The sequence below is a fragment of the Puma concolor genome, chromosome B3 (genome assembly GCF_028749965.1).
Source record: "Puma concolor isolate L17-30 chromosome B3, mPumCon1.1.hap2, whole genome shotgun sequence".
NCBI classification, from domain to species: Eukaryota; Metazoa; Chordata; class Mammalia; order Carnivora; family Felidae; genus Puma; species Puma concolor.
The window spans coordinates 87,761,651-87,776,148 of NC_141672.1; the positions used below are offsets into that span (position 1 = coordinate 87,761,651).

Consider the following 14,498-nt stretch of genomic DNA (forward strand, 5'->3'; position numbering starts at 1 on the left):
TCTGAGTGGAAAATCAGCTAACCTTGGCACCTCTAAACCTTCGGACCGATGAATTCTCTCTTTTCTGTTTTGCCCTTTGGTGGGCTCCCTTGTGGGTACACCCAGGGGCAGTCCTCACGCGTTCACCAACCCATCTGCTAAAATGAGAGTAGTGACATTATAAACCTCTATAGGTTTCTAATGAGTTTAAAAGTGCTCATTAAGACTAAAAATCATATTATGAATTTATTTCTCTTAAAATGACATTATTTAAAAAGTGAACTAGGGAGTGCGAGGGCTGGCATCTGGATAAATACTTCCCCAAAATAAAAAAAAAAAACTGACTCTTAATTCTGTACTTCTGACCCTGATATCACCGGTAACATCAGGAAAAAAAAAATGTGGTTTTTGGAAGGCTCAGGCGGGACTGTTCTGACTTCATTTCACTTCGGTGCTGGTGGGGCCCCATGCCGTGCAGCCATCACCATTTTGCGCCTCTCTTTTTTTAATTGCGTAAATAATGATGAAATGAATACCCAAACTGCAGCCCACGAAGGAGGGAAGGTGGTAGTGAGCATTAACCACTTCCATCTGACAGGCAGTGGAGTGTGTGGACCAGAGAGGTTTATACCAGGACTCAGACAGAACACTCAGGAACCCACGTGCGGGATGTGCCCCAATCCTGCCTTGTGAGGGGCATGCATGGTTTGAACCTCACAGCCTTTTAAAGAAAAAGGTTTCATATGAAAGATGCCATCCTATTTGTATAAAGGCTTTTCCTGTAAGAAAGAAAAACTGGACATAATAAAGATGCCTATTTCTTTTCTTTCTTTCTTTCTTTCTTTCTTTCTTTCTTTCTTTCTTTCTTTCTTTCTTTCTTTCTTTCTTTCTTCTTTCTTTCTTTTTATAAAAATAGCGTCTAAAGCTAGAGAATGACCTTTTCTACCTGACACCCTGGGGCAAGCTCACCTCTCGTTCCCTTGTGTCCCCAGACCGAGCACGCTGCAGGCACCAAGACATGGTTTTGCTGAATTTAAATCCTGCCATCGTCCAAGGGGCCTTGGGGACCTGTCACCACACTGATGACTACAGAGAACCACCTCATTTCTTTACTATAGTTTGAATATGATAAATAGACTTTGCTACAAATTACTGGACAGACCAGTAAGAAAAACCAACCTTCAGACTCCAGCATGATTTGAATACTAGAAATCTTGCCAAGGGCTAATAAAGGTTCTGATTTCCAAATTCCTAACCAAATGCAATTTTGCTGGGAAGGGCCCAGGTTGGGGGAGCTCTGGGTGGGCTAGTCAGGGGGGTGTCGGGTGTCACAAATGCTCTCTGGGGGCCTGGTTGCCTGTGCTGCTAGAGCCTGCAGGAGGGACGGGGGTGCACACAGGCAAAGGGGACTCTCCTTTCACACCCAGGGGAAGCAGTCTTCTCTTTGGTAGGCGGTCTGGAGAGAGCAGAAACGCTCTGTGCTCTGCTGTTTTCCACTCTCAATACAACAGGAAATGAAATAAATTAAGATCAACTTTGCTCCTTCTGGGTGCCCTCTAAGGGACAGACAGGGGCCATGGCAGGTGCACAATGATGTGGTCCAGTGCAGAAGGCTCCCCCTGCTCCAGAAAAGCCCCCGGCTCACTCCCTGTGGCTGTCTGGCTGTGCACAGCCCGCTTCCACGTCTAGGTCTCTCCAGGCCTCAGAGTACTCTTTGGTCAATTTCTCTTTTTTCTTAACCCTTCAATCTCCTTATCCACACCCTCCTCCCAATATTTTAATAGAAACTCGGGGAATTTTAAAGGTGAAAGAACCTCATCTAGTGTCCAGTGTGTGCCCTCCTCATTCCATAGGTGGGGAAACTGAGGCACAGAGAGGGCAGTGCCTTGGCTAGGGTCAGTGAGTCAGCAGTGGCACGGGCCTCAGGCACAGGTCCCTGATGCCTACCCCCCCGCTGCCTGCCCTGTGAGCGGCCCACCCCTCAGTCGGCCTTCGGCAGGGACTTCCTGTGGGAGGGGGGCACAAGGTGGGGGGGCAGGCTGTTGGGCAGCTCGTAGCCGTCGAGCTTGATCTTGATGAGGTGCTTGGCCAGTGCGAACTCCTCCTCGTCCAGCATGCCGTCACAGTCACAGTCCGCCAGCTTCCAGATCTTGCCTAGGACGCTGTTGGGCAGCTTGGATGTCACCATCTCCTTCTTGGCGTTGACGCCCGATATCTTGCCATTGACAGGCGAAAGGGTATAGAAGAGCTCGTCGTAGACGGGCTTGTCTTTGGCCACCACCCATTCCTCTTCATCGGCGCCCTCCTTGGCACCCTCCCCGTAGCCCTGGTTGAAGGGGCCCTCAGTGGTGCCATCGAAGGCGCCGCCCTGCACGAGCTGCGTGGGCATGCTCATCTCCTCCTGGCTGATGAGGTGCATCAGGGACGAGATCTTGCTGCTCAACATGTTGTCCACTGCCTCGATCAGCTTGGGCTTCAGCGAGTGGAATTTGGTGAAGTCGTAGTTCTCGAGCTGTTCCTGCAAAAGGAAAAACCACAACTTGGTCACATGCCCTTTCTTCAGGAAGCAGATAGGGTCGGCTGTTGTCATGGGGGACGCCAAAACGCCGGGGCAGTCGGGGGGAGTCCCCGCAGACCAAAGAGTTCAGCCAGCTACGGGTCGAGGAGGCTGACGCAGTCATCCGAGCAAATGCCACCAACAAAATAACAGTCGTAGCTGAGCAAATCCAACATTTATAAGAACAAGCCAGGAAGGTACTGGAAGATGCTCGCAGAGATGCTGACTTGCACCATGTAGCTTGTAATATAGTAAAAAAACCTGGCAACATTTATTACCTTTATAAACGGGAGAGTGGTCAGCAGTATTTTTCTATTATTTCTCCAAAGGAGACAAGTTGTCCATATGACCTCCTTGGCACCTGCAAGCTACAGCATGACTTGTCCTGGACTCCGTATGAGGATATTGAGAAGCATGATGCTAAAATCAGCATATTGGCCAGCCAGTGGCCCTGCCTCCAAGCACTGAACCCGCCTTCCAGGGACTGACTGACTGAGAGAGGTCTCTGACAAACAGCTCTCACAGCAAGGACTTATCACTATCACCTCCTTGTTGCCCTGATTTTCTGCCTTGATGGGAGGGGGCATGAGAATTGAGGTCTTGTGGGGGAATCATAAACTTGAAAGGAGACACTGTGTGTACATAAGGGCTGTCGTAATCACTTTCATTTCCGATGGTAATGAATCATATCAGTCTCTTTTGGTATCCTCTGGGTTACTGGTACCCAACCAGTCACTTTCAGAGTATTGGCCAGTAGACTTTCCTTCTCCTTTAACTCCATCTGTTCTCCCGTAAGTCAGAGCATTGGAGACAGAGGGGTGTCTTCTACCCACATAAAGGTTGGCAAGGCTTTTTCCAGAGAGGACTGTTTTTAGTCTTTTTTAGTAAATGGAGGTGTCTGAGATTGGGTTGAGGTTGAACATGGCAGGGGGAGGGGGAAAGAGAGGGAGAGAGGCAAACCATAAAACAGACTTTAACAGTAGAGAACAAACTGAGAGCTGATGGAGGGAGGTGGGTTGGGGATGGGCTAGATGGATAATGGGGATTAAGGAGGGCTCTGGTGATGAGCACTGGGTGTTCTATGTAAGTGATGAATCACTAAATTCTACTCCTGAAACCTATATTACATTATACGTTAACTAGAATTTAAATAAAAACTTGAAACTTAAAAAAAAAAAAGGAAGCAGATAGGGAGTGGGATAGCGGGAGTCAGAATTCTCCTCTAAGTAGACATCCCATTCCTGGGCTGTTCCAGAGCTTTCTCTTTGGTGGGGACCCCACATCTGAATTCACCAGATATAGGAGTGGTTTTCAGAATAAGAAACAAGATGCATGGAATGCAACTTTTTTTTTTTTTTTTTTAATAGTAGCTAATCTTTGGCTAGTGGCCACACAAGTGATAATCCTAGGGCTTTTAGGTAAACTTCCTTCAACCTTGCCTTTTTTTTAATTAAAAAAATTTTTTTTAATGTTTACTTATTTTTGAGGGAGAGACAGAGTATGAGCCCAAGAGTGGCAGACAGAGAAAGGGAGACACAGAATCCAAAGCAGGCTCCAGGCTCTGAACTGTCAGCACGGAGCCCAACATGGGGCTTGAAGCCATGAACTGTGAGATCGTGACCTGAGCCAAAACGAAGAGTTGGATGCTTAACTGACTGAGCCACTCAGGCACCCCTCCTTTTTTTTTTTTTTTAAGTTTTTATTTATTTACTTTTGAGAGAGAGAGAGAGAGACAGAGAGAGGGGGGCAAGAGAGAGGATCTGAAGCAGGCTCTGAGAGGACAGCATAGAGCCCAATGTGGGGCTTGAACCCATGAATCGTGAGATCATGACCTGAGTGGAAGGCAGATTCCAAACTGACTGAGCCCCGCAGGGGCACCTTGCCTTTTTTTTTTTTTTTTTTTAAGTGCTCTAGAGATTTAGCATTTTATCTTTTAAGGTGATCTTATGATACACTTCTGTTGATCTTTACAACAATGCTGGGAGTAAGGAAAGGCAACTTTGAATAACTCTGTTTTACGGACAGCACACAGGGTGGACTAGACCCTATGGCTCCTGCCTCTTGACTAATGCTCTTTGTACTGTAACATAGAGCTTGTCAGAGGGACTGATTTAGGTAAAACAATTACTTAAGGATTTTGTTTTTGGATCAGTTAAAAAAATGTAGTTTAAGGTACAAATAAGTAAAAGTTGAAACTGCTAAGTAGGAGAAGAGTAGAGATGGGGAGGGCAAATGGAAATCCAGCCAATAGAGCTGAGTATCACCAGCCAGCTCAGGGCAGGTCCAGGCTCCACAACCCAGGAGAACAGGCCCATCAGCAGACAGATGTGCAGAAACATGTGCACTGGGGAGGGTCCTAGGACAACAACTGCCTGATTTGGAGGAGAGCTGACTGTAGATGCCACACAAGCCCTGTGGATAGCTCTGTACAAATAGTCCCTCCTACTCTGGTTCTCCTTGGTTACCCACCCATCCATCCATCCATCCATCCATCCATCCATCCATCCACCCATCCATCCATCCTTTCTCCATTGACCCATCCAACATTTACTGGGCATTTGTTATTGCCAGGCCCTGTTTTGGAGCCTGGGGATAATATAACCATGAAGAGCCATAATCTCTGCCCTCAGGGAGCTTATGCTATAAAAGAGGGAGAACGTTCTAGTTTTTTAGTTTTTTTTAGATCCTTCTTTCAAGAAGGACTTGGCTTAGCTTACAGTGAAAATATGGTAACATGAAATAGAAGAAAGTCGTTAGAAATGGAAAAGCTAAGGGACACCTGGGTGGCTCAGTTGGTGAAGCACTGGATGCTTGTTCTTGGTTCTTGAGTTCTGTGTCAGGCTCTGTGCTGACAACAAAGAGCCTACCTGGGATTTTCTCTCTCCCCTTCTCTCTCTCTGCCCTTTCCCAGCTTATGTGCTTTCTCTTTTAAAATAAATAATCTCAAAAAAAAAAAAAAAAGAAATGGAAAAGCTAAGTAATTAAGACAGAGAGGAAAGGGACCATTACATCAGACATCTAAGGTGAGAAAAGTTATTCTCCTCAGCTGCCAGGTTGCTGGGGGGCACACTCCCTCATTGTCTGAGGGAACAAACCACCTGTTTGTTGCAAGAAAACAAACTTTGTCTGAATTGTGAAAGTTACCTGTGGCTTTTTATGATCTTTGAAAAATGTCTTCAACAGCAGTTTTGCCAAATAAATGCAGAAAATTCCAGATATGCAAGTTTTTATATGGACTTTATGTAAAGTATTTCTGTTAGGAAAATTCTAGAAGGCCAGCAAGGGGCCATCCAGGTGTACAATTTTCTGGAGATGAGGCAGGGAGACTCTTGAGTAAAAGGGGTTTCATATACCCCTCAGACCTGACTATTCTGGGGAGAAGTAATGTGATAGGCAGGGAGGGGGAAAAAAAGCAAAACTTTGTGCAATCATAAATATCACACTTTTTTGTTGTAAAAATTTGGGGAAAAACTGATAGACCAAAAATGTAAATCACTTATAACTCTATCACCCAGCAATAACTTCTTAAAAAATTTTTTTTTAATGTTTATTTTTTGAGACAGAGATAGAGACAGAGAGCGAGCGGGAGAGGGGCAGAAAGAGAGGGGGACACAGAATGTGAAGCAGGCTTCAGGCCCTGAGATGTCAGCACAGAGGCTGATGCAGGGCTCGAACCAACGAACCGCGAGATCATAACCTGAGCCAAAGTTGGATGCTTAATTGACTGAGCTACCCAGATGGTCCCCAGCAATAACTTCTGCTAATGTTTTTTGAGCACACATTTCTAGCCATTTTTATAAATATACACATGCACATAAACACACACACACACACACACACACACTTTAACTGAACAAAGACCACACTGCTCGACAACTTGGATTTTTAAGAAAAAATGTATCTCATCTTTCTGTGATAATAACTTTTATACAATCTTATTCTTCATCTTAATAGCTATCTAACATTGAACTGTACAGCTGGGCCATTTTGCCTTTACCCTGTCCCATGTGGTTGGACATTTAGGTTGTTTCCAATGGAGAGTCAAAATTGTGGTCTCTAGAGTATACCAGCAGGGCAGACATCCTGTGCTGTTGTTTAGAAGCAGAGCCTTGAGCTTCACATGGAGGGACAGAGCTGAAAGCCAAACGGCTTGACAGACCTCTAGAGAGGTGCCTCCAACACTCTTCTCAACAAACTCTGGGGCCGTCAGGTCTCAGTGCGGTGTGGGCTTGGTTTCTAGACACATTCTGATTTGTGTGTCGCTATTCTCACTGACAGACCGTGGTCACCTGCAATTCACTCCAAAACCAGCTCTAAACAATGTTACCAACACTTTGGGCTCTTATGGCCAGTATCTCAGTCAGCTGGGGGAACTGGGAAGAGAAAGCCCAGGAGGAGAGAGCAGGCAGCCTACACAAAAATCTGAGTGCTGCTGGGGTAAACAAGTCTGGATTCCCCTGGGTGCACGGACACCTACCCTATTTCCTCATGAATGAGCCTGAGCTCTGAGCGCACACAAAGCTCCTGTGTCTGGCCAAGCAGACGAATGAGGGCGGTGTCTGCCTGAACTTTCCACCCGCCTGCAGGGTTCGCGGATCCAGACTATAAACCTCTGGAAAGCTGGCAAGAAGAAACGGCCACATGTTTGCAGGGGTGGACAGGAAGTAACAGCAAGCAGCCACCCTTGCCCGGAGGGCACATAGGAAATCAACCCTAAACTCTCATCCCTGGGGTACCCCTCACCCCCAAGGCCTGACCAGGGAGTGTGGGGTACAAGTTAAACCACTGCCATCTCTGCCCCTCCACCAAGTTCTCTCCAAAACAGAAATCTTTTTATTGGGATGAATACACACTGGGGAATTTAAAGATTTACCTTTCAACAGTTGTATCCATCAAAGCCACTGAGCCCTGGATCCTGGAACTTCTCCCTCCCAAGCTACAAAGGTCAGTTCCCAGCCCAGTTGTCGCTGGGCTATCTCTTGCCCACTTCCTCCCAGAATTCACTAGAAGCAGTTCTCCAATTTACAGGTGGGCTGAGCAGGTGGGGGACGGCTCTGCTGCCCTCTGCTGTTGAAACGCTGCCACCTCATCAGCTGAGGGGGCCAAATTCTCCGAGGACAAGTGAGTCTGCAATAAAAGTGGCTTTGCTAGCATTCTCCAGTCTGGACCTATCAGTGTGGTAAATCACATTCCCTCGCAAAAGGATGCAGGGCAGACACAGGCTGCTTCACCAGCAGGTCGTGGGCCTCTCCCAGCACTGGGCAAAAGCCTTCATGATACACTCAAGTTTATCGCTACAGCTAAGAGTCACCCCAGCCAGCCTGGTCTGTGAGAGCACAGGGAGAAGAGAGACTTAAAGCTGGCATCGGCGAGCTCTCTGAGTGACCCTGAGATGTGGAAAGATCATCAAAAAGTGATCTCCACACTTAGGTCCCCAGTGTTGTCCCAGATGTAGTCGATGTGAGCTTAAACACCTGTGTTGAAGGGGATGTCAGATGCTCAACAGACTCAGAGATGACAGAGGCCCTGACCCACACCATCAAGCCCCCAAAGCTTCCTGGGTGACAGCAAACTAGCTGGAAGTATCAGGCGATGGTAAGCATGCCCTATGGGCTCCAGGCCTGCCTTGTTCCTTGGGGAGTCCCTGAAGGGACTGGGGTGGTGTGACCAGGGCCTGGCCACTCTCCCATGAAGGAATCCCTTCCAGATTCCAGGGGCTTGCTCTGAAAACTGCTGGTCTATTCATAGGCCCTGTGGCTTTCTGGGTTAGGTCAGGGTCTGAGAAATTCACTACCCTACTGCCTGCTATGATATAAACACACACTAACTTCTCAGTGAGCTCATCTAACACCTGTTCGTTGGGCACCTGCTACATCCCAGGTGCTGGGGGTATGGCAGTGAACGAGACATGGATCATTGAATGCCTCATGGAGCTACAGCCTTATGAGGGAGACGGCCACTGTATAAATAAATCAACTGCTTGGAAGCGCAACAGTGTTAGTGTCGTAACAAAGAGCACATGTCCTAACAGGAGGCTTTGCTGCCAAAACTCCATTGCCAGCCACAGTCATAGTGGCAAATACTGTAATCCAGGGCAGGGATTTTTGTTATTTGTTCACTGATTTATTCCAGGGACCTAGAACAGTGCCTGGCCATGGTAGACTTAATATTTCTTGGTGACTGAGTGAATGAACACAGGTGAATGAGGATACCTGTCAGGTGGCACTCCTTGCATCAAGTCCTAAGGCACTCAGGTGTCTAATGAAGGGGCTAAGGTCTCTCCTGAGATGCTAGAAGAGGGGCACATGGCTTCCTTGTTTTCTTCCTCAGGGACTGCCCTTCTGCTCCAGCTGAGAGGCCTGGGCTTCCTCTGACATGGCCAGGCCCAGGCTAACATGGTCATGAGAAGCTCTCGTAGCAGTTTGCTACCTGCTTTATAGGAGTTCCTCTGGGGACAGGTTGCAGGTCCTGAAAGGAGGCTTACGGTGCCTTCCTGCTGGGCTCAGTGGTGCCTCAGGTCTTTGGAGCAACATGTTCCTGTGGGTGGCAGGCTAGTGAGCCACAGAAGCCCCATTAGGCCAGAGTACACATGATGTATTTATTCATAGCTTTCATTTCAGTCAAGGAACCAATTTCCTTTAAACATATCTGAAGGATGTGGGGCTTAGTTGGTTAAGTGTCCAACTTCGGCTCAGGTCATAATCACACGGCTCATGAGTTTGAGCCCTGTATCAGGCTCTGTGCTGACAGCTCAGAACCTGGAGCCTGCTTCGGATTCTGTGTGTGTCTGTCTCTCTGTCCCTCACCTGCTCATGCTCTCTCTCTCTCTCAAAAATGAATAAACATTAAAAAATTAAAAAAAAAATATCTTAAGGATGCAAGGAAACATGTCCCCTCAGTTTGGTCATGTGGTGTAGGGCATAACCCAAGGGTGTGAAGGTGAACCTGCTCGGGAAGACTGCTCCAGAGGCCCCAGGAGCCCAGCCATCTTGTGATTGGAAAAAAAAAAACCCAATTCTTCCTCTGAGTACAGGGATACCTATTTCATTTCAGGAAGACAAAAAGATATTCTGGATTTATTCTGAAGCAAGCTAAGTCATATCTGACGAGAGCATATATTCCACATGCACTTAGCACCCTGAACCCTGCCATCACAAAAGGATGACCCACTCCTATGTTAACGTGTCCTTTACAGAAAGTTTACATTAAAAAACTCCTCAAGGTCAAAGCTTCCCCTCCTGATGCCTGTTGATCTTTGCCTCCACTCCGTGATCTCTCCTTCTCTTACGCCCTCCTGAGGCAGCCAGGCAGCTCACAGGCCCACCTTCCAGCTGTATATCTCCAACGACTCTTCTCTCAGCCCCGTCTTCCTCTGTGGCTCAAGGCAAAAGATGAGAACTAGAGATCTCCAGGGTATAGCCAGCATTGCAGGGATGCTCTGTTTGGCCTATGGAGTACTTTTTGAAAGTTTGAGCTAAAATTTGAAAACCAGGGGACTTTACGCACAAATCTAGATCTGCAACTTCTCGTGAACCATCCAGGCCTATGTTCCCACAAGGCAGTGGCCATCGGGGCAGGTCAGGCCTTCTCCACCCACTGAAGCAGGGCACAGACATCCCAACCGGCCCCCGTGGTGGGTTCCCATAAGTTCTCATTGTACTTGCAGACTCGTCTTCCTCCTGCGAGAGTCATATTTCTCAGAATCCACATCTCCATCAAATGTGGGAAAATGAGAGGGTCAAAGAGGGCAACGTGGGTTTTCTTTCCCTGGTCTGCTTTCCAGAGAGGACTGTGGTCTCTAGTGCAGACAGGTCCTTGCAGTGGAAAAAAGCTGGTCAGTCTGGCTCTGTGAGGAGCCAGGTGGGTGGCCTCACTTGGGAAGATATGGTCAGCATCGATGTGTATATCTAATACCACGGCAGGGCGCCCTGGTCAGGCCAGGCTGAATGCAGCACCCATTCAGGCTCATCTGGGGCTGCCCAGGCACAACTCAGGGAGACCCTAAAATCAGGCCCAAAGTTGCCCAACGCTGACTCGTAAGCACAATCTTTAGTGAGCACAACTTGCTGTGCCCAGGGAAGGCCAGCCATGCCCCAGGAGCCCTCGGAACTCTGATTAGGGCTCTGAGCCTGCAGAAGCACTGTTGCCTGAGCATGTATTAATTACCACAGTGCCTCACAGCGCAGGCTTGAGGAGGCTGCCCGGGGTGACCTCTGAGGTTAATGGCAGCTCTCGTTACCTTAAGGTTCTGGGATTCCCCAAAACAGGTGTCACTTAATGCCAACACATGGCCTGAGAGGGATGCTCATCTGATTTTTTCATGTGACCTAAATTTACTTCTTGAAATGTGTCCCTTTTTGGTTACTTTTGGGGGCCAGGCAATCTCTGCTTTACTCTCAGAAGCCTGTTCTCATGGATCACCATTAGGAAGATGCATTCATGGCGTTCTCTATCCTAAACCAGGAAACCCTAATGTGGACCCAGCAACCAGCCAGACAAGGTCACATTGATGTTGCAATAGGCTCCCAGTACCTGCATTGCCTTGACCTCTGGGAAGTCCCCGGCAGAAATCTGGTATTCTCGCTGCAGCTGAAGGTAGATTTCTGGCAATCTGCTGATAAGCTCTCTCTTCTTGTTTTCCTTTCCGAATACACTTGGCATTTCCTTCTTCAGGTGGCTGATGATGTAGGCATGTACCTGAAGGGGTATATGTCAGTAAGGATGTGTTACTTAGAACTGTACCAGAAAGACAAACAAGATGGCATCATAATACATAACAGGCTCCCATATTCAGGGCCACAGCCCTCAGGACAGGAGGGTAAGGATCTGGGTGCGGGGGGTGGGGGTGGTGGATGTGGTGAGACACAAAGGACACATTACAAGTCTGTTTTTGGGCATGTAGAATGTGAGGTACATGAGGGACCCCCAGATGGTGCTGTCTAAGAGTGCCTGGAAAGAGGGCCCCAAGCTCCAGATAGAGCTGGTCTGGGTGCTGGATTTGAGAGCTGGAGCAGAGGTGGTGACCAGAGCCACAGGAATGGTTGTGACCACTGAGGGAAAGTGAGCCAAGAACCCCCCCCCCCCCCCCGCCGCCCCAGAAGGACCGGGATAGGGAGGAGCCAGAAAAAGACCTCAGGAAGTGGAATGTGACAGATAAGGGCTGTGGGAGGGGAGAGTCAGGAAGAGATGACACCTAAATTGGGTCCTGAAGACAGGTAGGAGGGCTGTGGCTATCCAGGAGAGGGAGAGCATGGATGGCAGTGTGGCAGTAACACAATAGGGGCCGTATTTGGGGCAGTGCCGTGTATATGGCTGCTACACATCTCAGAGGCGGGGAAGTAGACCACTGCGCATGCCAGGAGCTGTGTAGGATTAGAATGAGCACTGGCTAACCTAACGTGGTGCTGTTGGGCTGATGACGTTTCTGGGAGACCAGAGAGGCCAGAATAATGCCATGAGTGCCCTGCTTCCTAAGTGGGCTGGTGGTGCTTGCCTGGGGATAGGATGGGGCGACAGGCTTGGGGAAGGTCTCTGGCACAGTTCAGTTGTGCCTGAGGGGCTATTCCGTGTCTGCGTCTGTGCAGAGAGTGAGCGGGGTGGGTGGCGCCTGGGCTGAAAGACTGGTGATTAACCACAAGACCTAAAAGAAAGTTTCAGCAGGGCTGGTGCCCAGGAGCACCAGGAAACGAAACTGAAGACTGATGTAAATGTCTGATCTGACGTAAATAGTTAATCTGCATGGAAATCTGTATCCAGTGGACAGTGAGATGAGAGAATTCCTGTAACCTCCCCATGGAGGGTGTGAACTCCGGGATCTGTACAGGTGGCACTGAAGGAGCCTAGCTGGCTCAGCCGGAGGAGCATGCAACTCTTGATCTTGGGGTTGTGAGTTCGAGTCCCATGTTGGGTATAGAGAATACTTAAAAATAAAATCTTAAAAAAAAAAAAAAAAAAGATGGCACTGAACTCTTTTCTGCACAGGACTAGCTGCATAGGACCACCTTCCTCTAGGAGAGGAACCCCTGGGGAAATGAGGCGGAGGCTCCATAAACCCTGATCACCTGGCACTAGCAGGCCCAGGACTGCACCCGAGGGGTGGTGAACCCAGCTTGGATGGCTCTGCTTGGCTGTGTCACCCCCTTCCTGAACATTTCCACTCTTTTTAAATTTTTTTTTCTTTTTTTTAAAGTTTATTTATTTATTTTGAGAGAAGGAGAGATTGCATGAGCGGGGGAGGGATGGAGAGAGGGAATCCCAAGCAGACTTCGTGCTATCAGCATACAGCCCGATGCAGGGCTCCAACTCACAAACCGTGAATCATGACCCGAGCCAAAATCAAGAGTCAGACGCTTAACTGACTGAGCCACCCCGGTGTCCCTTTTTAATTTTTTTTTTTTTTTCAACGTTTATTTATTTTTGGGACAGAGAGAGACAGAGCATGAACGGGGGAGGGGCAGAGAGAGAGAGGGAGACACAGAATCGGAAACAGGCTCCAGGCTCTGAGCCATCAGCCCAGAGCCCGACGCGGGGCTCGAACTCACGGACCGCGAGATCGTGACCTGGCTGAAGTCGGACGCTTAACCGACTGCGCCACCCAGGCGCCCCCCGGTGTCCCTTTTTAAAAAAAGTTTTTTAGATGCTTATTTAATTTTGAGAGAGAGAGAGAGTGCAAGCAGGGGAGGGGCACACAGAATCCGCAGCAGACTCCAGGCTCTGAGCTGTCAGCACAGAGCCCAATGAGGGTCTTGAACTCACGAACTGTGAGATCATGCCCCAAGTGGAAGTTGGGTGCTTAACCGACTGAGCCACCCAGGTCCTCCGAACATTTCCACTCTTCTGCTGATTTCCAACTTTAGGACGTGAAGAAATGTTCATTACAAAACCTCTGTTTGTGTATCAGAATTCTACAGAGTAATTTAGAAGTCAAGAAAATAACTAAAAATAGGAACGGATGAAAAGCAGAACAGTGATTACCAAAAGAAAATGACTATGCAGCTAGGGAAAATCCTATTAAAGAAAACAGACTTCTGTAATCTTGTGGAAGAATGGAAATTGAATAAAGGGGATAAGCAGAGACATCCTCTAGCTCAGCTGAGAGCCTCTGTGTATGGACACACACTGGGCACAGCCAAAAACATTCTGCTACTTAAAATAAGTATGTAATGTAAACGCTGACATGCTCAGACCAGACAATGCTAACTTTCCCATCTATATAAAGGTCATTTAACAGAAACACACAGTGTCCTGCCTGGCTACTGATCACAAGTACAGATGAGAAGAGATGTGTCTGAACCTTTCTGTTACTAGTAAACTTATTTACTTATTTTTTCACATTAAAACAGCTTAAAATTTTTACATGATTCTTTGGGATAGAGAAACCCCAAATTTGGGAATCCTTTATTTAGAGTGTTGGACTTTAGCTGCATTCCTGAGGGTATGATGAATAAGTGGTAAGACTAGTAATTTCCCTGCCTTGGACAATGAATGTCTGGCTCGGTTTGGTGGGGTTGGGGTAAGGCCGTGGCTAACATTGAAGGATTTGGAGGGTCTGCCACACTCCAGTGGAGAACCAGCTGCTCACCAGCCATCCTTGTGTCATTTCCTTGGCCTCGGTCCTACTGGAACCTCTGGACTGGGCCTATGGATACCTCTCTCTTCCATGCGCAGGCCTGCCCCACTCTGGAACCAGCCCCAGCTGAAGCAGGAGGTCCCAAGCGGCATAGTCTACTATCTACCAGGGCTTTTTACTGAACCCCACCCCAGATCCCAGCCCAGGGGCTGTGCCAGACCCCTGCAGGGCTCCCCAAGCTTCCCTCACTACCTCCTAAGGTGAGCCTTTTGAGTTGCCAGGCCTCTGCTCAGGGAAGGCTGACTCCCCACGCAGCCCCCAGCTCCAGTAGGATTGGCACCAGTTTCTAACACTGCTTCACTTGGCCTGACTCTGGGTGATGTGCACCTGCCA

The 14,498-nt window shown here is 48.2% G+C and overlaps 1 protein-coding gene across 1 annotated transcript in view; it reads right to left on the bottom strand.

Moving 5' to 3' along the window:
- Positions 1–212: 212 nt before the first annotated feature.
- The window catches only part of EHD4 (EH domain containing 4), an 87,548-nt gene continuing 73,262 nt past the window's right edge, over positions 213–14,498 (bottom strand). Inside the window, exons 5-6 of the mRNA XM_025918954.2 lie at positions 11,069–11,233; positions 213–2,497 (exon numbers count right to left, since the gene is read on the bottom strand). Of these exons, the coding sequence (XP_025774739.1) occupies positions 1,961–2,497; positions 11,069–11,233 (702 nt within the window). The 3' untranslated portion in view covers positions 213–1,960. The remainder of the gene's footprint in view (positions 2,498–11,068; positions 11,234–14,498) is intronic.